This window comes from Hyposmocoma kahamanoa, unplaced genomic scaffold (genome assembly GCF_003589595.1).
Source record: "Hyposmocoma kahamanoa isolate Upper Pololo Valley unplaced genomic scaffold, ASM358959v1 87, whole genome shotgun sequence".
Taxonomy (NCBI): domain Eukaryota; kingdom Metazoa; phylum Arthropoda; class Insecta; order Lepidoptera; family Cosmopterigidae; genus Hyposmocoma; species Hyposmocoma kahamanoa.
In genome coordinates, this window is record NW_020654422.1 from 11908617 (window position 1) to 11933219 (window position 24603).

The following is a 24603-nucleotide window of genomic DNA, read 5'->3' on the forward strand; positions in this document are numbered from 1 at the left end:
CCGTCACCACGAGTCCGTCACCACGAGTCCGTCACCACGAGTCCGTCGCCACAAGTCCGTCGCCACAAGTCCGTTGCCACAAATCCGTCACTACAAATCCATCACAATAAGTCCGTCACCATAAAAAGTTGTGTCACGCGTTGAAGTCTTTTGTATGTCAGAGTCGTTGCTATCCAACTGTGAAAATTGCGTTATAAAAATACGTTGCATAACAAGAATAATTACTAATTAGCATTATTATTAGTGTTTATTATTTGTCGCAAATGCTTAAGTAACAATATAAAATATGGACTAAAAATAAAGGACAACAAAGAAACACACATTGACGTAGTCATAAGAATTAATGTATTACTTACTTTCAAATTGATACCTAATGATTACGTAAACTATTTCATTTAAACGAGCTATTTATTGAAGTAAATAAATACAACGATGTTTCAAATTTTTATTAAAATTAACGTTACAATGTCGCAAAAAAAAATACAATCTTACCTCATTTTTTTACTATACTCAAAATTTAATTTAAAACCACCTTTCATAAATTGTATTATATAGCTAAGCTATTCAAAAGAGTGCCCGTATTGCTTTTCCCTGCACTTGAATTAGGGTCACATTACTCGTCACACATGTGCATTTTACCTACAGGTGCTGCTTCACCTGTAATGAATCGATAAAGGTCTAGGTTTTACGCCATTTTAAAAACGGAAAAACTAGTGATAAGGCTCGCGAATACGGGTGACTTTTTATAACGGTGTAGCGAACTCAATAATGGAACAATTATTCAGCTTATTACATTGCGTAAACAGCTGTACTTTACAATTGGCAGTGTAATTATAGTTGGTTTAGTTGTATACCTTGTTGTGCGCCTTTTTTGAGATAGCGCTTATACAAATTGAATCGAGTCCTTAAAAAACGACAACCATGCAACTAACCCATATAGCTATTTGTAAACGATGTAGTTGATTACCTTAATTTCCTGACATTCAAGAAAAGACGACATGGAATGAGGTTGAGGTGGTACACACGCAACCGCAGAACAATAACTGTGCCGTGTATTTTACGATGGTGATGTGAGAACTACTAATAGGAATAAAGTTTTTAGAGTTTTATGCAGTTAATTTTCTTTAATAGCTCTAAAGTTGACATCAAGTGTTAGAAATAGCACGCATGTGCCATTAAAATCAATAGCTAGTGTTAAATCATCGTACCAACGTAGTTATCACCGAGTGTTCACCAACAACAAACAGCGAGACACATAACACGACATTGAGTAACTAACATAGTTCATACACTTTATGCAAATAACGTTTCGTATCTATATCACTGTTAACCATAGTTAATTAGATTGAAATGACAGTCGAGATCGCGGTGACTAACCTAAATACAAAGCGACGCGATGACCGGAAACCGCGCTATTGTGCTGCATTCATTGACACCTACTGCCTACATCATCCGGTCAATTCCTGTCTCGTACCACAAAAATCACAGCCGATGACATACATACTAATACTTAGCTACATGCTTATACAACACGCAAGTGTACTGCTAACCAAGATAATGTACTAATCATTAAGTTAAAAAAATTACAATGAAGTTATCAGAAACTGGAACCCATTCGTTTCTGGAAATCCCGATAAACCTATCACTATCCAGCAATCTTTTTGTTGAGACTTTCTTTTAAAACCAATTTACCAAGAAACGGTTCCGTTCCTCAGGGATTTTAATCCATTCTTTGTCTTCATTATTAATGCACATTGTGTCCTCTTTAAGTCGTGTCCAGACATTTTCGGGCAAAATGACGCCATTCCGTGCTTCAAGACCCATTTGGAAGTTACCTTGGCCCACTTGCTAAGTGTATCATGCAAATCTTATGCGCGAATCTCAGTTACAAAAGTAGCATGGGAAATAATCCTAAAGAGTGCACTTTTGTCCTTTTATCTTCACAAAAAATTAAGGTAAATACATTTAAGTGCAAAGCAGACGACGACGACCAAATCATTAGCATATTGATGAGAGTAAATATTTCGTAGAAACGCAAAAAGCCGACAGTTATATCAGTGATTCACGATCCGTAACTACCTGAACCGTTAAAATGTTCAGCAATGGGTAACAAACGTTTGTGTTATATTATTCAGATAAAAGGTTATAGTCAAAATCCCGTTAACATTAGCACAATTTTTATAAATTTATATTATATATAAATTTATATTTGCTTTGTGTCACCACAGCAAGTTTCGAAATGGAAAAGATGCAAAGTATCCTTTCCATAGATAAACGTTAAGGTCGCGACAAAAGACGGCACAGGTTGGGATCACGCAAGACACACATGATCTCAGGTAGATTTTTGATGGACCGCATGACCGTATCAAGGAATAGGATCTTGCCGAAGTGTAACACATTTTTGACGATGCGAGTGGCCGTTACAGAAGAAGTGATAATTATAAAAACCAATCCACATGACGTAACAATCAATTTCATGATAAAGCGTTAGAGGAAAAGTAAGATAATAAAGTTTGATGAAAACGGAACTAAAGGAAATAACAACATAAACAACATGCTCTTGAGCATACCTACTTTTTAGAATTTAGTATATTTAAGAAGACGAAATGAAGAATGACTTCATTGTGTAATGAATTGAACAGAATGATAGCGCGGATTAATGTAAAAAGGAGTCTGGAACGAAGAATGGATGCATTGTGTAGGCGTGAGTTATAGTGGCAAGACGTACCGCATTCCTTATCCTTTTTGGAGAGCAGCGGGATTGGGCCATCGTCGAGAGGTGAGCCAGGGCAGAGGGAGTCGGCCTTGCTGTTCAGCAACTCCTGACCCTCTTGTAACCCTAGCTGCTGCTCATGCAGCCGTTTCTTGATCAGGAAGATTTTCGGCATCTTCGGGCGCTAATGATCACTGCACTCGATCCTTACAATTGTCTCTGTCACTTTGTCTATGATAAGTCGTAATCAAATCCCTTCGAAAACAGTTCAACACTTTGCATCGTATCACACTACACGGTAAGTCTCCTGGATTTGTTGATGTTTATTTGGTGCGTAACAGCTAGCGGCACATCTGGTACCGTTGGCCGCTGCGAAAGGACTGAGCGCTAGTAGGTGTGCGGTGCCCGCGACACCGTTGCCGGAACAGGTCCGCCCCCGCCCGCGCTGCTCCGGCGCCGCCCGCCCGACCCCGTGCGCCCGCGCAGCCAGACGCGCACACCGGCATCGGCCGATGGGCCATGGGCACGGGCATGGCCACAACACCTCCACTAATACATTCCAGTAAAAGTGCTGTTTCGTGTAAGGACAAAGTCCTATCCCTGACAATGTCTTGCCTATTATTTACTTTGCATTGAGTAGCTTTCATCACTATTAAATAGAGCTATTTATTTTTTGAAGTAAAATCACTCGAGGCTTGAAAATTCCTTGTATGATTGTTTTTTTATTTTTGAAAGTTACTGGTAAATAGAAGGAAACCCAAAGCACAAATAAAGCACTGGGTCTTCTTCGAAGACTGGTTGCTCAATCTGTGTCAGTGGAGTCATCAAAATATGAATCATTTAACAAGTTCAACATGTTTGACCATAATTTCTTCGTATACTCAAAGCCCGCTTAAGGATGAATCTCGTGGTGTTTTGGTTCTATTCTAACCCCGTTGTTTATAAATTTGTTCTTATTTTAAACGAATAAGGCATTGAGGGATTATTTCTTGCATATTTATAATCATAACCCATACTGTCAAAAATCACGTGTTTGTTGTCGGCAACCTTTCAATCAACGGCGACGTTTGAGAAATAATGCAGATGTTGCCTGAGTACATTGCCTACAATCAGTGAAGCGTATTCTTTCAGAAACAAGTATTAACAATAGGATGGTTATAAAGTAACAACAATAATTTTTACGATTTCCTTTTGTCTGTACGTAGTTTCCATTTTGTGTTTTTCTGCGTTTTTGTTTGGGTTATCGCAGCGTAAACGGCGGCACCTTTGTTCAAATGAGTTTGGCTTGCAAAAGTCGCATGTCTACCGCCATACTGTATCCAAATTTTACTGTAGCAAACAATTACATAGTAAAATTTTATAACATTTAACAACATACATATTCTTAAAAACAAAAAATATTCACCCATTTCAAAACTCGTACACTTCCTTTACTTTGAATTACTTAATCTCGACATGTAATATTGACAACAACAAAAAGTAATATTTAAAAAAAAAAGAGTTGTTTCAATAACAAAAATCCTTACAAAATTCTTATAAACTGTTTGTATAATAAGCCTTTTTAGCCTTTGAATCTTCAATGTCGTTTGTATCAAACACTTAATGTATAAGACAGCCTTATATTGAATAGCCATTTCCGGTGTTTGCGTACTAAGCGGATGTTCACTGAAATAAATAAGAAAGAAACTCAGCTCTCGTCGGCACCTTAACTGTTTTCATAAATACAAGTTGTATAAAAAGAACTTGTTCTAAAGAAATAACAACAAATGAATCAACGAGATGTGAAATTTGTTTGCAACATACATACAATAAGGATTAGGCTATTTATAGCCTAACAGTTATTGCCATCGCAAAAAAGAGATTAATGTCGGCCAAAAACCTAGACAAAGTTATCCCAAAAACGGTTTATTCTTTTCCCAAAGCTATTTCCCTGAACTCGAGACTTGGTGTTAAGAAACTAGCTTTGTGTTCTCGGATTATAGAGTACGTCTCTTCCTGATTCCTGGGGAACATCTTTCGTTAACTGAAGATAATTCATTTTATGCATTACGTAGACTATTTAACTTATGCACCTGCTATCATAATTTAAATATTTTATTTAAAAACAAAGAATAAAGTTTTATTGCTATAACATAGCCAAGCTTTGAAAAAAAGACCACGTGGATTCGATGCCAAAGTTCATGGCTGTCATGGCACAAACCCTCATTTTAAACATCATAAATCATTTTTTATTAAAAATTCAGCTAACGACTCCATAAAGTGGCAAGGAGTTGTTTTGCTGACACAAATAAAACAAAACTGTAACATGCTACCGAATTGGTTCTGTTTACTTTTTTAACTTCAATAAAAAATGATAGCGATTTTGAGTTAACCACGTTTAAAGTTTTTTGTAGTTATCTTTTAAAAAAACTTACGGCAAACATTTAAAGTGGATATTGTTTTATTTTGAAACAAAAGCTCGTTTTAGGTACATCATTGCAAATTACGACGATTTGGTTTCAGCAGTAATGTTCTACTTTTGAGCGGTCTTTTGGGATATTCTTATGAGAATTTCTTCCGCATTTCGTCTGTTTTGTATTTCTCTGATACGAAATATATGCTAGTATAAATAAGTAGAATTTTAAGAGAGTACGTTTACATTTTACTTACATAGTAATGGTTTTATTTTTAAAGACAAACACGTTTTTAGTTGCATCATTGCAAATTACGAAGAGTTGTGATTTGATCTTTGGTTTCGGCAAGAAATTTCTACTTTTAAGTTTTGATTTTCTCTGATTCTAAATATTATATGCCATATAGAATCAGGATTTTCGAAAAGTACATATACATTTTAGTCATACTGTGAAGTTGTTACAGCGAAGTAAATTAAAATTTTAGATTATTCATTACTCATACTAATGTGTAAGTACATAAATACATCATGTTTAAGTATATAAATACATCATGTAAGTACATAAATACATCATATACGCTTATATGTACGAGAAATTTCGATCGTCGAGATATAATGCTTCTTTCTCCGATTCCAAGCGTATGCACGTGTCTGGGAATCGTGCGCAACCACCGCATTCGTGCCAGCTCACCATTGCAGCATCGACGAACATGAAATCATAAAAAATGTTTCAGTATGGTGGATTCGCCTGTATACATTTACATTTTTTTTCTGAATAAGTGAGTATCCTTAAAATTATTAAAAGTATAAACAGCCAGCGATAAAAGACATATTTTTCAAAGTTTAAATATAAAAAAATTTCAAATATAAATATGCGAAATCGATTTTCATATATTTGTTCATAGTATATGAAATTTTATTCCTTTTTTTTTATTAAATAAGAGGTTGTAAATGAAGTCTTGGAGATAGTGTGGTGTAGTGGTAGACGCCACACGTATAGTACTATCAGCAAATTGAAGCCTTCCCAGACTCGCCCACCTGCGTGTTTTGTCGACCTTTTTATTTATGAAAATCTTTTGTTTCATATAAGTATTATGCAGTCCTTAAAAGTCGTTCGTTGACAAAGAAGCTGGGTACACCCACAACCCTTCACACAACCGTCCGCTTTGCTTATAGTAGATCGTTCTTGATGAAAATCAATTTTTATTTATCTGAAGCATTGCTTTATTAAGATAAATACATGTCATATTGTCCTATCTTCACAGTTTAAAGTGCATAGGAGTTTGGTGGTGGCTGCGTGTGCGCTGCGTCGATTGCGCAACGGTCGCACCGCGCACCGGTTTCGCGCCGCCGCACAAGCCGACTCAAGTTCTTGGCAACGCTAACCTCTTTCAAGTTTACTCGTTTGTGATTTTGCTAGCCAATGAGTATGCAGTACATATACCATGAGTAAGGTAATATGGTGTTGGTTTATTTGATAATTTTGTATGGCAAATTGTAGAGTGTATTTTATGCTGTTGCTACCCAGAAACTTAGGGACGAAAGACAGAATTTCACAGTACAGTTCAGACAATGCAGATATAATCTAATACGCTTGGTGTGCAGTTACCAAAAATGTAGAAATTTAAACAATAATCTCTGTTTAATCCTTTATATTATAGATTTTTCCACTTTGGCTTTATATAATTGTACATGATAAATCAATTTATAATTTACAATCTTTGATCAGTCTTTTTATGTATATGTAAACAGTTAACTAGTTTTTTTTTAATTCTGCATGTCAATGATCATTTTATAAATACAATACGCAATTTGAATGTTCTTTATGTGTCCTTGTCTACTTACGTACCAATGCGCAATGGCGTAAACAAAATAAAAATTGCAAATTTTCAATAAAGAACGTTATTCAATAGTTGTAACTAAATTCACACACATTATTTAAACGTACATGTGTTCGTGCTGTAGAGTATGCAGCAACAGAAACTAAACTCTGCATTAATCACACCACCATGTCAAACTATAAACTATAGTTTCACATGGTGGTGTGGTATATAATAATATCAAAAACAGCAATTTGGGAAGAAGATTTAGCCGTGGGGCGACGGCTTAAGAATACATTGTCGCCTCCCCATACATGCCCGTGGGGGTCGTAAGAGGCGACCGAGGGCGTCACAAGTGTCCATCTGCTTAGCATTGTGGTAGGCTCTGTGCCGACTGGATAGCGACCACAGTACACACGGCGGAAAACCCTCCACAGTGAAACGCTTTTGCGAATCGCGTTCAGGGATCAGTTGGTGTACATCCAGTGCATTTGGCCAGACCGGCAAAATGATAGTGACGGAGTGAAGATATTTGTGTTTTCCATCCGTTACTCTCATCTCTGGACTGTATTCGCACTTTCCATCAGGCGCGGTGCAGTCATTTTGTCGAGTCGCAATAAAAAAAAAAAAAGAAAAAAAAAAAAAGAAAGGACTTTCCGTATTTCATATGCAAATTTTCATGTTAATAACTTTAAAAGATACATTTAACTTAATTGGTACATAGCATTATAAAGAGTTATGTAATTGTACTTTGCAATGTAAATAAGTTTTTTTGTGACAAGACTAACAAGTCGTGCGTACCACCAGGCGTAAGCGATACGTTTGTCCACAGGAGTTACAGTGCGACTCAGAGTTTTAAGTCGCAAAGATCTGAGGGACACTGCACCCGTCATTCAGCCTGAGATTTAAGTTAACATGTCTCATGTGCTTGTAATTTCATCAGCATCCTTACCCTTCAAAACAGGAACGCAATGCTCATATTACTATTTGGTGACAAAAATACGTAAGGTGGCAGCACTTCCCTTGCTACTACAGTACTTTCATTACGGGATATTACGTTTTGGTTGCACCCCCCTTTAGAACTCTTAAATTGAGATAGAACTAAGGTTGGAAGAAATTGCTGCTTAGCAATACGGCTGCATGTTGTACATTGGCTTACTCTCTGATACTTCTTACATTTCTGTTCTGTGTTGTTATTGTAATTTTAATATGCAATAAAGAATATTTCATTCATTAATTCACTGGGCGAGCTCTTTCACAAGGAGCTCCACTGCTACGAAAAGGTATGTCTATTGAAAAGCGTGTAAATTCGTTTTGACTGAATAACAACTGAAACACAAATAGCGGACTCCCATAATGAATGAAGAGTGACAACATTATTCAAAACTAAATTAAAGTCTCTTGACAAATGTGTTCTACTACAGTATAAGTTTGTGCGTATTAATTGCCTGTGCAAAGCCTGAACTAACATTGTAATAAATAAAAACGAAGAAAGATTTTTTGGTTTGACACGTTAACATTAAACATCTTACAATACAAAGGCGACAATATGTCAATAGTATTTTTAAACAGCCATAGCAACAAGTTGCCCATTACTTCCACCTCAACCAAAGTAAAGCTTATCAATCTGCGACTTGGTAACATTGAAACCCATCAAGTGTTACGGATCGCGCTGCAACGGTACTCACGCGATGATTGCACGCACGCGCGACTATCCACTGCAATGTTACCAAAATAACCTGACCCTTGACAGTTGCTAAAACAACAATCTATTATAACTAATCTTCATGAAAAAGTACTAATAATCTACCTAAAGGAAAGCCTTTTTTAAGTCTAGATAATAAATATAACTTTGTATTTTTGGTACATATGTATTTGTCTAAGCAGAAAACCCCAATGTTGCTTGTCTGAGATCTAACAGTGGTGGTAATATAGGGGAATAAATTGCAATAGTATTAATGTTTAGAACCGGTCCAACGATTACCCTCAACTGGACACTCATATTATTCAATTGGTCGCAGACGTGATTTGATCGCAACAACTATAGACCTTGTGGTTGTCTATAATAGGCGACCAATGTATTTTATTAGGCAGATATAGTCTCTATTTTTTGTTCCATATGTTCATTATGTTAATTCATCTTATTTGTGACCATCTCATTTAGTTTTTTATGATATTTATTTATTAGTTGTTCTGATATGAAACGCTTTGAAATGTTAAATGTCGATAATAATATGAACGAATAAACTTTCCATTTAAATATAGTAGCAGTGGAGATCCTTGTGAAAGAGTTCATCCAGGGTAGTACTGCCACCTTACCTATTTCTGCCGCTAAGCAGTCCGGTCCTAAAGGGTAAGGGTGCTGGTGAAATTACTGGCACATGGGACTTGTCAACTTATGTCTCAGGGGGACCGGCGCAGTGGTAGTTCTCCTCAGACCTTTGGAATTTCAAGCTCTGAATGGCACTGTTACTGTTATTGACAGGCTTGTAGCTTACCATCAGGCGCATGAGTGACTTGTGCGTCCCGTCACTTCGTATTATACACATCCCGTACAATAAAAAAGATCATATGCAATAAAACTATGTGTTTGATATCGATAGTCAAAATATTATAATTTAAAATGCAATGTCAAGGTAGAACATGATTGTTTGCAATTTATACAATAATATAATAAACAATGAATAAGAAACTAAGTACGATAATATACAAGAAATATAATTTTCAATTTATTCTTAAGAAATTCTTATGCACCGTAGAGCTCATTATAAAAAAAAAAGTTTGAGTCGGATATACAACGCGTCTTTGTTTTCCTAGTAACACAAATTTACTATGTAAGGATTTCTGTGCAGACCCCGTTATTGTCTTAGGTGTTAGACATAAGCGCTAAAGCGTTCTCTCCAGGCTTAACACAGCTGAGTTCCAGTTCAACTGCTCACGAGTAGCTCTATCAACTCTTTTAAATTTTTTTTCTGTATAGATGATCGTTGCATCTAGGACAAATCAATCTCGGAATATTTTTTTTATTACCTCAAACATACATTCTCCATCAATTAAAATACATATAGTTATATCTTCATATACAATCAATGTGCTTTTGGGCGTTCATAATTTTGGGACACTTAATAAATTGTGTAATACACAGCGTGCAAAATAATTTATGTTTTATTTGTATTATCAGTAACAGCTGATTCAAAATTTTACTCAAAGGATATATTACGTTTAAAATCTTCTGTTCAGACTTTTTCGTCTATCAATTTATCTAAACCTACTTTTAAGAACAATTTGTCTTTCTTTAAAAGACAACTGAGATCAGTGTTAATTAGGCTCCAGAGCACGAACGCGACGTCGTCATTATCACCCGCATCTTGTATGTAACGAGGTTGCGCCGGCGTAGTACATTACAACTACGCAAATTGTTAACACAAATTAAACGAGACATAGCCGTAGCTAATACTGCTTTTGTGGGTAGGTGATTGGCCTTAATTAAGGTCCTTTTCAAATCTTTTAAAAGGAAAATGCTAAGAAATTTTCTTTTATATTACAGATTCTTCAGATCGAACATCAAAATCCCTTTTTACTAGTAGGGATGGACAAGATACGACTCTCCGTTCAATCTTCTACCAAAATCTTCCAGAGCGTCCGAATTCGAATCAAACGTGACGCAATAACACCCCATTTCGACCGTATGATGAATTGTGATGTTGCAAGAGCACAGAATGCTTCGTTGCATGAATTAAACGTCGGAAAATTCTCAAGCATACATGTTTACGTGTACCTATACCGGTTGTCAAAAGGCTGTGGTGTGGAGCGAGCGCGGGTGTGGAGTGGGGCTCGCGGGGTCGGGCAGGGTACAGCGACCGCAATAGCGCTGAGCGTTGCCGCACCGCGCCTGCGCGGGCACCATTGCCAAGATCACGGACCGCGCTTGCGCAGCGAATGTCAGCCACGTCACGATCGAGCTTTGTGCTATCGCGATTGGATCGTTTGAATTTAGAACTGGGAACGCAATCACGATTCGTCTGTTGAATTGTTATAGCCGTGCCTAAATCAGAAAGAATATTTCATGGAATGCTTTTATTCAACTGGTACTTAAGTTGTTATTGTGTTTTATCATGAATACAGAATGTTGATAGGTATTTCGTGTTTCCCATTTTAATAAATTCAAATTTTTGTCTTGTTGAATTCATAAAATTCATTTCAATGGCGCAGTAGCCTCTACATGTTTTCGAAAAGTGGGATAGTTCTAATGTAATAAGGAGAGCTTCCAAAATGAGATTCCCTCAAAATACAATATTCAAATTGCATTTGAAGCTCCGATATGTGAATATAACTTTGAAACTTATATTTGAAGTGCATTTTTGCAACAAACAATACCCAAATTCTTGTAGGATATTTAAAATGTTATTACGGAAACAATAAGGGTTATTTTCTGTAAATAAATAAATATTCGTTAGCTACCTCCTACTATGAATCAATCAAAGTTACTATTAAATAGATATGTATGCACATAGTGCAATTAGTTTTGTTCACTTATCAAGCCAATCACGCACCCTTCCCATTTTCCAAACGAGTTCCTATTATGCAATCACTTCACATAAATAAAGACCGTTTTTGTCCCCGCATCCCTACGGAACATACAGTCCCAAGACTTCCACCGAGCTTCACCGTGGTTCGTATAATAGCCCCTGCCCCATCTTTATATGGGCCGAGCCGTAGCCTCCCGCAATCCTCATTCAATTCACGTAAGGTAGCGGCCCTAAGGACCGGGTTTTTGTAACAGCGCAACAGGTAGAAAGGAAAGGATTGCGACTAGAACGAGACAACCTGACGATCTTCTGGTTTTGTCTCACTCTGTGCGCCAGCGCAGGAATGCCGTACGATTTGTGCTCGCACATACTGCAGACGGTTGTTGTGTGGGTAGACGTATAGCTTAGCATAACACACACTGCCCTAATGTGTATGGGTCATATAGCGGGATCAACAGAGTTTAGCCAGTGAAATTATATTGAAAGGGAGTCTGGTGATTTTTGGTCATCTCCAGGTTGCATTGTTAGGCCAGGCCTCATTCATCGCATTGTTTATTTATTGGTAATTCAGAATTGAAAATAACGTTAATTTATTTTTATTATTAGGAGGATTGAAGGAAATAAAAATGAAAAATAGCATAATAAAAAATAAAAATTTAAAAAATAATTTGCGTTTGAATAGCATTCATCACTGCGATCTACAAATTGATCTATACAGATCAAATTACGAGTATACCATCTCGGGAAAACGTAGAAATTGTTAAAAATTAAACAAATACAAATACAAAATAAATTTTTCGTAATGAGCAATGATCTGCTGATGATAAAGCATAGAAAAATGATGCCTAATAATAACCTAACTGGTACCTCCAAAGGCAAATACGGCAAAAAAATTAGCTTAGTCAAGTGATAATTGTTAAGAAACATTGCTGAGTCAATTTACACTCTGACGACAAGACATTTGGAAGTCATCTCCATTTGGTTAGCAAACTCAATATAATACAGACGAGGTAGGTATGTAACAAACAACAACCTTCTAAACTAGCGCGATTTAATACAGATCATTGTCGACTTTCCTTTGAAACATAACTTAAAAGATAAATTGCACTGAACGAAGAGAAGGGAAATATAACACGTAAAATGTCAGTGTTTGGTATTAACTGTCACTATTGCCATCAAACCTTGAATGCTGTTCGGGTTTCCTTTATCTTTTAGATTTGTGATATAGTTTGATCATTCGTTATTTTGAATTACGAACCTACGATTTCAGAACCAGTCATTCGTCTCTGAGCTGATTGGCTATAGTATAGTCTTGAGAGATATAAATATAGTTCATTACTTATAATAACTTGGAAGTACTTACGTGTAATGTCGGTCGTGTGTCTTGGGTAAACATGTAGCCGCTGAGTCGCCGGTCCCATAAAAAGTTTCCTCCAAGATCCGGTCGCACAAGTCTGTAAGATCGATGACCCCTACTCGATGTTTGACTTATGGAAATTGCTTTTCTTGCCTCATGTGCCTGATAGATTAGGATGTTTGGTATTCATCATTATATTTTAATGGGCTTCCATTCCCTGTTCGTGTTTCTGGGACAATTTGATGATCTCTGTAAAACAAGTCCATAATTCGCCATTTCTGTCAGATATATTGAGTATTGTGGTAATTAGATCAATTAAATCAGTGAAATTAGGAGGCCATCTTATATAATAAATATTGTAGAAATGTTTTTCAATATTCTGCCACATGTTATTGTTTGTTGTTTTATTAGGTTTTTTTGTTTTGGACAAACGGTTTTTCTAGTGTACGTATATCAATTGCAAATAAAATTCATTAGCAGTTATTTCATAAAATGTGAACTTAAATTCGCACACGTACAACCTCTGCGTGCCCGCTGCGCTTACATCAGTGACTATAAGACTATAAGTGCTATAACATTACGCGACTTACGCGACCGGTTACACCGCCACCGCTGGCTGTGCCGCACCGCGTTGCCGCTGCTGCCTCCGCCACCGCCGCCGTTGCCGCTGCACCTTCTATCGGCACTAACTTTTACGTTATTATAAACTGTAAATTTGTGTAGCTTTCAGTTTCAATGCTTTGCCTAAGAGAATTTTTTAGGGACTTAAGAGTTTCTATCTTTCATTGATATAACTTGTTATAATATAAAAGTTATTTCAACATAATATTGTATCTTTGATTAAAAGTTTATTGTATTTAATAACAAATTTCAGAGCCTTAATCTAAGCATTTAAGCTTTAATTGTACAGTAGTTTTTAATTTCATTACAACAAAAATTTTTTGGAAAATTTTGGTTTTCTTTTTTCAAAAGAAACATCCTTCTGCAAAGTAAAGTTGTAATGATAGAATTTTTAATTTTTTTAAATGTATGTTTTTAAAATATTAAAAACCTCAAAAATTACGAAAAACCAAATTGTTTTTTAAGCTTTTTCTCAAAATGCTATTTTTGATGTTACAGTGTATGGGTTTGATAGGGTAGTGCAGTATCTGTGCAACAAAATAGTTAAAATTATATGTGAACCATAACCAAAAATAAATTATGTCGGAGATATACTACTTCAGGTTATTTAACATCCAATGAATTAGAACCCAGAGGAAGTTTAAAATCACGAAGGGCGGTAGGAAGACATAACAAAAACCACGATGTTGCAACTCAAGAGTCGCGGCTTTGGCGGTCGCGCTCGGCAGTGCAGCACGATCTAGCGTTCCGCTCTGCGTCGGCGTAGCCCCTCCCGCGCCTCTTCGTAATCATGCCCTCCCCTCTCTCTCGCCTGGCCCTGACCGAGACACAGACCTCACGGAGGCGAAATGTTACGAAATTGCCTATCGACGGAACTTGTTTCTTGCACAGAGACTGTTAAACTTGCTTTGAAATGGGCACGTATACTGTGGCTGTGTTCAGGGAATTGAGAATTTTGAACTGGATTTTCTTTTAAAATATTTTAATGGCCTCTCATGTGTTTTTTCATTTGAATAGTTTATTTTATAATTTCATTACTGTTCATTTTTATTAGTTACGTTCAAAGTTGTTGCCTAGAAGGAATTGTTCGTGGTCGTCCATTGGACTTGACAATAATAACACACACGCACACACTCATAGCTCCACACTAGGGAAAACTAGAATCGCGGGTGCCATGGACACACACACAGACAATCATAAATTATCATCACTCATAAATCAGGCCATACGAATATTTCTCCCCACCCGGGAATCGAACTCAGGACCTCCGCGTGGCAGGCCAGCATGGTAACCGTTAGGCCAAGGTGGCAGGAAAATAACTTAAATTGAATTAATCATTATTGTAACACTTAATGATCAATAAAGAGTATTTCATAACTGAATTCCATATCAAAAATCCAAACACACAACCGACTCCAATATTATTAATTTCATTTTATAAAAAAATTAAGTTCCTCAGTCGTGGTAAAATGTTTCTTGAGTATATTATTCCGATGCACCTTTTTCAGCAATTAGGAATAACCTTCTAATAGCTCCAATTTGTCAAGTTGTGTAGATTGCCGGTTATCTTCTATAAAAACTTGCCTGCGAATTTAATTAAGACACACCTGCGGCGTCCCGAGCCAAATGCGGGAGTCATTGAATTTAGAATTAAATTATGAATATAATTAATGAAATATCTTTATAATTGGCCAAGCCTTCACTTTTAACCGAGAGACGTTTAGTAAAAGAATTGGCCGGTGTTTAAAATGATCTCTAAATTGTGAAAAGTCTGCATTTAAATAAAAATAATAGACAATAAATAAAATGATGAATGACCACTACCGCAATTGCAGTCGATATAGTATTTTTTTATTTTTATTTATTTTACTTTAATAAACACTAAAGTTACTAATGCTACAATTGGTACGTAGTAACATACATAAGTTATTGTGCTACATAGGTAGCAATTTTAATTAACGAGACGACGCATTACTAACATTATATAAACAAAACAAGTTCTGTTCAGTCTACCAGAAAAGTCATAAACATTTTATATGAATTTTCTACAACGGTAGAATAAAGATTATTTGTTTTAGTGATACAGTATACAATATGTACAACATTTACTTGTACCCATTGTAATTAAAAAGTAAGAAATAGTGCAATAAACACAAAACAAAATTTCTCGAAATGTAAACAAAAATTTGATTATTTTAATTTAGTTTATTAAATGTCAAGATGTTTCAGCACCACGATATTCAATTATCTTTTTTGAAATTACTCCACCAGTTTGTTATAATTATAAATACAAAATGGGAACACTTACAAAAAAATCCTTTGACCCGGCTGGATTCGTACCAGAGCTAGCAAACCGTACTAGACGTTATGCCAACGTATCCACGGAACGAACTAGCAGACCTTACGAATTTTTCTATGTGCTTGTTGCAGATCTTTGCTTTTGGTTTTGTAACGAATTTTTTGCCGTAGCGCCATCTGTGAAAAATCTATTACTTCACTTAGTCAGGTTTTGTGTTTTTTATTATTTACTTAATTATGCCATTACGTCATCTGACAATTCTGCAAGAAAGGCGTCTTAATTAAAATTGAAGCAGATGCGGCGATTGTAAAATTATTTTGTCGTAAATCTAAAAATCTAATTTAAAAATGCAGATTGCACTTTAATGGTCGTCACTTAATGTATGCACCTGTTTCCTTAAAATTTTGGCAATTTACTGACAGCGAGAGCAGAATTTTTAAGAGTATATTTAAATCAAATCGTACCTTTGATGTAATATGAAATATATATATATATATATATATATATATATATATATATAATAACTGTCCTATACATGTCCAGTACTATACATTCTGTATTAAGAGAGTTTGTTAGAGGTTTGTTGTACTCGAGGTTTGTAATTTTTGACGCCCGTGTCACATACAATGTTTTTCATCACATTTGCGAGAAAATAGATACAATGATAATTTATTTCTTGTATGGATAAATGTCGCTTCTCAACACAACATTCACGGATTTTGCAAATGGCGGGTTTTTTGTTTCTTTTTTAAACAGATTGCCAGCTATTTTCCATAGATAATACAACTCGAACTAAAATGTTACAAAAGGCACAGACGCATGCAGCCACAATGTATTACCTATATATAAAATAAATAATTTCCGAATTGTAAAAATACTGCAGAGTTTCAATTCATAAAATATAATTAAATTGCAAATGTTTAGATTTTTAAACTTCAAGTTTATGCGAAATGTACGTTCAGATTTTTTGAGCATAAAAACTTTTTGCTTAATCTTGACGTAAAAAATCCATAGGACGATAATGTAATGAAAAAACCCGTGGGCATAATTAGGTCATTACGGTCGACTTTGCCTGCGTATCATGACACTGTTTACAAGCAAGAGTGATGAAAAAAATTATCGACTAATTTCATTCGTAGAATCTCGTTAAACCTCTTGAAAAGTTGCCGTTTTGTAACACCAAGGGTGCGTTATATATAATACACATATAATTCACGTACCAAATTTTGAATAGAATTGGGCACGTGTTTTTTTCTTCCAGATCAACAGACGTAGAAGAAATTTTCATACACTTGATTGTTTGTAAGAAAATGATAAAAAGAATTTTTAAAATATTGTTATAATTATACTGCCCTCCTGTCCACAGATCCGCAGCGCACGCATCGGACGGATCGCATTATACGGATTTTAGTATCCTTTGTATAGAAATTTATACAACTGCGTCCACTGATCCGCATCGCATCGACCGCACGCACCGGCCTGTCGGTAATGCCGACGCAGTTGCTCGGAGGGGCAACTTTTCCGATGCGTGCCGACGACGTCATACGGATTGCGTATCAGTGGACGCACCCCTGCGCCAGCCGTCATTTGCTATTTGTTAAGAAGAGTAGTAAATTTAGCATGAGATATACGAAAATACTCGAAGAATTTTACGTCGTCGTTTAGCTAATTAGGAAATAGTGTATGATATTCTCCACGTTGCAATCTCTTCTTAAGTATGTCATGTGTCCAGATATCATGTTTCTTTTTTTTTTTCCTCTTCTCTGCCACAAACGGAGGCGTTTGATGCAATCCGTCCAATACGTGCGCTGGGGATCTTTGGACGCCTACCTTTATTCGACATTTTAGCAAAATTTAGTCATCAACGTGTCTGGGAACAGCGAAACGCCATCTTCTACTCCCTGTAATCGGTTTTGTAATATCTTTTTTAGCGTTATTGGTATTTTGTAGGTGACAATAAAACTTTAGTTGCCAATATGTGGAAAGGTACCGAAATGCAAATGCGTTAGTTATGACAACGAGTAGATGTAGTAGATGATACCCATTCGTAGTATAACATACCTGATAACTGCCAATTACCAAGCAAATACAAATATACCCCTCAATATTTAGGGCCTATAAGTTTAACTATGTTGTGCGGTATGATTCAAAACGAATAATACCGCAATCTGTCATCAGGGACCACCGGGATCGGCTGTTTTTGCCGGTAGCCGAAGGCCATATAAATAATTGCCTTACGTCAACTCATCAGGTGTAATTGAATATACAGTAATTTTAATCAACTCCTATTACAGGTATAACTTGATGACAGAACTTAGTTTTGCAATACATTATTGAGAAATTATGTTTGTATACCAATTTACTAAATAGCAACCCTTGTTTATTGAACTATTTCAGTTTGATTAGCTTCTAAAACTATAAGATAGCTAAAACATAATATGTATTTAACAAGATAAGTTTAAAAACTGATTCTTCTTCTTCTTGTTGGGGCGCCATTTACTACCGGAGGCGGAGGTCGGCTATCATTATAGCTATTTGATTTGTATGGTACTCATGTTGAACCACTGCAAGATTTTGAAGCCATGGGGTTTTGAACCTACGTCTTCTGCGGTTCTGGATTTTTCCCCGCGGATATTCTCCACAACTCATTGTTGTGGAGAATATTTTTCACTCCGCATGGTGTGCCCGAAGTATTGCAGTTTCCTCCTTTTTATTATTTTCAGGAACTCCAAGCCTTTGTGGATCCTTTGCAATACGTTGTCATTGGTGACTCTATCCGTCCACGATATTTTCAACATTCTTCGATAACGTCACATTCTGAAGACTGTTTACATAACGTCTGAGTTGGGCTTGATTCATATGTCCATTCTTGAACTCCGTACAAAAGAATCGAAAATATGTAGCACCGCACTAAACGACATCTTGTCGATAGTTTGGTACCACGATTGCAAAGGAAGTGGCTCATTTTAATAAATGCACTCCTTACTTGCTCTATGCGACATCTAACTTCTACATTGTGGTCTTCCTGGTCGTTTACCATACAGCCAAGGTATTTATAAGAACAGACCCTGTCAGCGGTTTGTTCCTAGCGTTGAGGACAGCAAACGTCTGCAGAGCTGATTAGATTTAACAATATACTAACTCGAAATTAATGCCTGTTCTATTTATACATGCACAGTAAAATGCTCTTTACATACGTAACTGTACGTTGGTATGTATGTCATTTGGACTTTATTTGGAATTTCTATAGTAAGTGTTCAATTCAGTGAATAACGTTAATCTCTTAATTATGTTTATGTAATTGAAATGGTACTTGTTTCTATATACTGCGGTGTCTCCAACTATGAATACTTAGTAACGCCTGAAAACTAGGAAATTGTTATATGGTATGTGTTAAAAAATAAAAACTGTTTTTTATTTAAGACAATTTTTTGGTTGATAATTTGGAATCCTAGAAGTTTATTTATTTCGGAATAAATGATACAAATTTATTCAGTAGTGTAAAAATACTAATAGTAATAAATACTTAACTTACTGTAATAACCTACCGCAGCCTCTCGCCAACACCAAGTGAAGAGACTTGCTGCAGGTCACGCGTGCTATTGGACTCGCCGACAAATGTTCATCAGTAGCGAGGCGTGAAAATTGTGTTTAGTAAAGCCGGAGCAAAACAAAAAAAACCACTTGCCTTAACAAACTTATTATCACACAAGATACTAGTACACTTTATTTCACTGGTTAATTATTCTACACGTAAAATTAAGCACAAAATGTAGTAAATTACTTTAAATATTTATGATATTTGATGATACTCTATGGACGCCTCGCCAATGATGTTCATGCCCCGTTTGGAAATGTTCTCCCATGGGTTGTTGGACAAAGCCTTAAATAACACCTCAAATCGAATCGAAAATCATAACTGGTTGTCTGAAGTCGACCCCGGTAGGATTGCTGTAACCACTGGCTGGCATGACTGTACCGAGTGCTTACGAAAGAACCAATTGCGAAAAAACAATTGACACTCACTTTAAGAAAAGAAAAGCCCCTTGTGAAAGAGTTCGTCCAGGGAAGTACTGCCACCTTACCTATTTCTGCCGCCAAACAGTAATGTCAGCGTTACTGTGTTCCGGTTTTGAAGGGTAAGGGTGCTGGTGAAATTACAGGCATATGGGACTTGTTAACTTATGTCTCAGGGTGACAGGCGCAGCGGCATGAAAGTCTGAAAACGTGGAAAAGTTTCGTGAAACGTGACGATTGACTGAACTTTGTCCCGCGTTCAGAGAGTCTTTATCCTGGACCGAATTGCTATTTTTAATCTGATAATCTTCGGGCTGTGGTGTGTCAAAGGAAGGACAGTTTATTCAAGTAGAAGTTTTCGTATTGTTTCTAACATGTATAGTGGAGCGCGGCGCGATTCAAAGGATGGTACGAGTACCTTATGGCACCTCACATCGTGCCCTGAACATTCTGTCACCTGCTCAAGAAGCGGTGAGTGTAGCGTGGCTAAGTTCTAAGTCGCAATACTATCATAAATTAGATGTAATTTCTTATATCTTATTTATGATACTATTGCGACTCAGAATCATGGTACATTACTACAGTAAGATGAATAATAATGTATATACGTTGTATCTACCTTCTGCACTTTACATTAGTCATTTAGGAACTCGTCTCTGATTTCGCGTCTTCTTTATTATAGTTAACCCTTTCGTGGACAGGAACAGTGTTTATCGTAAAATTAAATATTAGAATATGATAGTACCCCGTTTCGCTACAAATGGGTCTCAAAAAACCAACCTAGGGCTTCACAATACGATTTCCAAGAATGTCCGTGTAATTACCAAAATTCAAATTCAAATTCAAATTAATTTATTCAGATAACTAGGATCCATAAGTGTTAGCAACAATGAAACTTATAATTAGGTTAGTACTTAAATTCTAGAACAGATTTTGTATTATTAATGAGATGCCGCATTGTGGGACACTCACACCTAACTGCAATTGTCTTCAGGAGGCTGTTACCGCTGCCACGTATTCTGTTCAACAGAGATGCTGATCTTTTGCGCAAGACTGCCATGAAGCTATCCACACGGGCTTCAGCAAAAATGGCAGACGCACTGCAAAACCGCGGCAGCCGCATCAGCGTCCTGAAGGCGTTATTGTATTGCGTGCGCATGGCCCTGAGCGAGACTTGGGTATAGCTAGCCCACAGAGCCCCCGCGTACAGTGGTGTGCAGTAAGCTCTGAAAATAGTGACCTTCACCTCCACCGTACATCGAGCAAACCTGCGAGCCAGCATGTTCGCCCTCACCGACAGTGCCCTGCGCTCGCGTTCTATATTCATATTGTCCTTGAGGTCGTCGGCAATAAAGTGTCCTAAATATTTGAAATGAGCTACTCTGTTCAATGGAATTCCATTGAGAGTTATGGGAAGCACATTGTTAGGACTCTTCTTACCGGCGACCCCAAAGACCATATACTCAGTCTTTTTGACGTTGTACATCAATCCATGCGAGGCGGCATAGTCTTCACAAACCCCAATCAATTTTCTAAGTGCACTGATCGATGGTGCCAGCAGCAACATGTCATCGGCATAACTAATATTATTGAGACATACTCCATCTATATAGCATCCCACATGAGTGCTGCTAAGCTCACCGATCAATGCATTTATGTACAGATTAAAAAGTTTTGGCGAAGTTAATCCCCCCTGCCTAACTCCACATTCCGCAACATATGGAGAAGAGAGAGAATTGCCCCATCTCACTACGTTAGTTTGATTGTGATACCAATATTCAAACTGGCCCCTTAACTCCACCGGCATGCCCGTCGCCCTCAATTTAGCCCATAGGATGTCATATGAGACCAAATCGAAGGCTTTTGAAAGATCAAGGAATCACGCGAAAATGGGTGTCTTCCTGTCGGTATAGTACTTGACAGTATGCTTCAACGTCACTATAGCGCTTTCCGTAGAAAGTCCTGGTTGAAAGCCAAACTGAGCATCATATAGGTGTAGATACGGGTTTAAATATGAGTTGAGCACGCCGTCAAGCACCTTGGCTACGACAGTCGCCAAAGAGATTGGCCTATAGTTACTCTTATCTGCCACATCTCCTGTCCTATTTTTGATTACTGGTACCACAATCGTCCTCATCAAATCAAAAGGAAGGTACGAATGTGCCAAACATAAATTAAATAATAGTGCGGCATACTTTATGTGCTCAATACTGAGGCCATCGTGTCCAGGTGATTTACCTCTTTTGATTCTGCTTATGGCTATACGGATATCTTTAGCTTTAATTAAGGTAACAACCTGTCCACGACCAGCCTCAGCACCGGGCACACCCTGAGACGGCCCAAGAGGCGATTTCACAGCAAAATGCTGCTTGAAAGTATCTGCTATGTCTAGCTCCCTAGTCACGCCATCAACGCTCAAGGGAAAGCCATGCGATCCATGCGACCTATTGGTGGATTTCCAAAATTTCCCAAAGTCAGACCCAGAATGGTGCGAAGCAATTTTGTCCATAATTATTTGTTCCTGATTTTTCTGGCACCACCTAAGTCTGCCCCTGAAAATACGTTTGGCCTGTACCATATCATCATAAATAGGCCCCGATCTAGGACATCCAAAGCATTCCCATTGCATAAACTTCGCTTTAGCTTCCCCGTGAGCGGCACTGACATGTTTGTTCCAACCAGCAACACACTTCTTACGAGAAACCCTTTTTTGACAGTAGGTAGAACTAGCAGCAAGACATAAAGTGGAAATAATGTCATGGTATAAATTATAAATTATAATTATCGTCTGTTGTTTTTCCGGAATATCAAAAACGTACACTGACATAATTCAATTGTTTACATAAATTGAATATTTTCATTGAATCAATATAAGCACAAATACTGCAGAAATACTAATATTTTTGTGCGCGGTGTTATGACTTTTCATGAAATGGGTAAGATTCTTTTCAAATTTAAATAATGCTATTTTAACCATCCATTTATTTCCAGTTTAGAAGTGGTGGACATTACTGCTTAGCTAGTAGATGCACAAACAGTCAGCAGTTGTAAATACTTACCTGCCTACCAAATCCACATAATACTGTTAGACCAGAAATTTTGAAATCCCACTATTCATCTCTAAACACTTGTTGGAGAACATTGCGAATGCAAAGTCTATTATGTATACCTATTTTACCATACACAGGCCTATTGTAAAGTCGACTGGGTATGACAAAGAGACGCATGCATATTCATATACGTCCTCTTTACAAATTATGTTGCGCTGATGCCGACACCGTTTCGGTGCCACTAATTTGTTGATACATAATATTGGCGCGTGTTTTCAGAACGTTTACCGTCTCAAATATCGAGGTCGATAAATTAAGCTTTCGTAATAAAAAAGTATATTAAAAGGAATGGTATGTCTTGCAGAAAGGCTCCTTTCATGTGCAGTAATGAATATAGAATCGGATTTAGCTCGGCATGAGATCTCAAAACGTTTTACGGCGAAATAATCGCGATATTACGTTTTGATTTTCTCATTGAAAATTAAACTTTATCTCATTACGTTTATATGGCGTTTAAACGAGCAATATAGATAAGTGTCAGTAACAGAAAGTATACAAATATGTTAAGTATGGGTGTGCGTATGTAGCTAATGTCAATGCTAATATTACAACAGAGAGCAAGGTTAAGGTTTAAAAAATCTGTTGTAACTACGAAGTTCATTCAATGTATTGTTTTAAAACAAAGTTACGTATCTAAAACAACATTAAATTACATTTAAGAGGAATCAACAATCACATTGAGACTAGCTAATTCTAATTATAGATTTTGTAATGTAGGACAAAGTGTCAAAAGGGTGAAGTTGGATGCATTGACACTTCTATTGTATTTTTACAATAAACGTGATGCAATGTTGATTTTGACATCGTTTTTTCATTGGTTAACTAAAACAAATGTATAAAATTTACAACTATGATTCATTAGCGATCGCACCTTTTTCGTTACTGAGTTTTAGTAGCAGTAGAACTCTTTGCGAAAGAGTTCGTCCAGGAAAGACCTGCCACCTTATCTATTTTTGCCGCCAAGGAGTAGCGTTCCGGTTTTGAAGACAAGCGTGCTGGCGAAATTACAGGCACATGGGACTTTCAACTTATGCTCAAGGTGACGGGCGCAGTGGCAGTGCCCCTAATATATTTGCGATTTAAAGCTCTGAGCGGCACTGCAGCTCTTTCGGATAGGCGTGTCGCTTACCACTAGGCGCACGACTTGTTCGTCCCGTCACTCGGTATTATAAAAAAAGAGTAAGTTTATTATTTACTTAAATATTACGCTTGCTTAGAAGAATGTCCAATCAAAAGCGTTTAATTTTTTACGGTGGTTAATCAATTTAAAACCTTTAAATTTATTTGCAATTTCTCAATTGTTGCACATTGTTCGTAGACAAATTTTAGGTATTGCCAGCTGGGCCAACGACCTACGAAGGGACTTGTAAAATGTGAATAACGTATACGTCTCATGGTTTTTTCACAGGCTACGGCAAAAAAGCCCTTAAAACAAAAACGAAGATCTGCAGCAAGCACATGGAGAAATTCGTAAGGTAGGCTGACTCGTTCCGTAGCTCAGTTGGGAGAGCAATAGTCCCGGCATGGGGAAAATGTCGCAGGTTCGAGTTCAGCCGTATCGAAGGAATTTTTCTTTGAGTTTGTTCGATCTTTGTATCAATTATAACAATAAAGTTGTGAAGCACTTTCATCAAAAATATATAAATAAATATTAATGACGTCTTCCTACAATTTTGATCCCCGAAATATTGCAAGTTCCTACCACTGAGATTTAGATGCTAAATGAGCCAAGTTCACACTGCGAA

At 36.9% G+C, this 24603-nt stretch overlaps 4 protein-coding genes across 5 annotated transcripts in view; 1 reads left to right on the top strand and 3 right to left on the bottom strand.

Moving 5' to 3' along the window:
• The window catches only part of LOC113235279 (transcriptional regulator ovo-like), an 18816-nt gene extending 15727 nt beyond the window's left edge, over positions 1–3089 (bottom strand). For both annotated transcript variants that reach the window (XM_026470931.1, XM_026470932.1), the window contains exon 1: positions 2729–3089. In XM_026470931.1, the coding sequence (XP_026326716.1) occupies positions 2729–2888 (160 nt within the window). In that variant the 5' untranslated portion in view covers positions 2889–3089. The remainder of the gene's footprint in view (positions 1–2728) is intronic.
• Positions 3090–6244: 3155 nt separating this feature from the next.
• On the top strand, positions 6245–11133 carry LOC113235491. The gene is made up of 2 exons (XM_026471201.1): positions 6245–6559; positions 10473–11133. The coding sequence occupies exons 1-2, from the start codon at positions 6551–6553 to the stop codon at positions 10914–10916; spliced, it is 453 nt and encodes a 150-aa protein (XP_026326986.1). The 5' UTR covers positions 6245–6550; the 3' UTR covers positions 10917–11133.
• A 1877-nt stretch (positions 11134–13010) lies between these two features.
• LOC113235372 lies at positions 13011–21555 on the bottom strand. The gene is made up of 3 exons (XM_026471050.1): positions 20721–21555; positions 13402–13518; positions 13011–13060 (listed from the first exon to the last, which is right to left on the bottom strand). The coding sequence occupies exons 1-3, from the start codon at positions 21553–21555 to the stop codon at positions 13011–13013; spliced, it is 1002 nt and encodes a 333-aa protein (XP_026326835.1).
• Positions 21556–21627: 72 nt separating this feature from the next.
• On the bottom strand, positions 21628–22326 carry LOC113235373. The gene has a single exon (XM_026471051.1). The coding sequence runs from the start codon at positions 22324–22326 to the stop codon at positions 21628–21630; it is 699 nt and encodes a 232-aa protein (XP_026326836.1).
• Positions 22327–24603: the final 2277 nt, after the last annotated feature.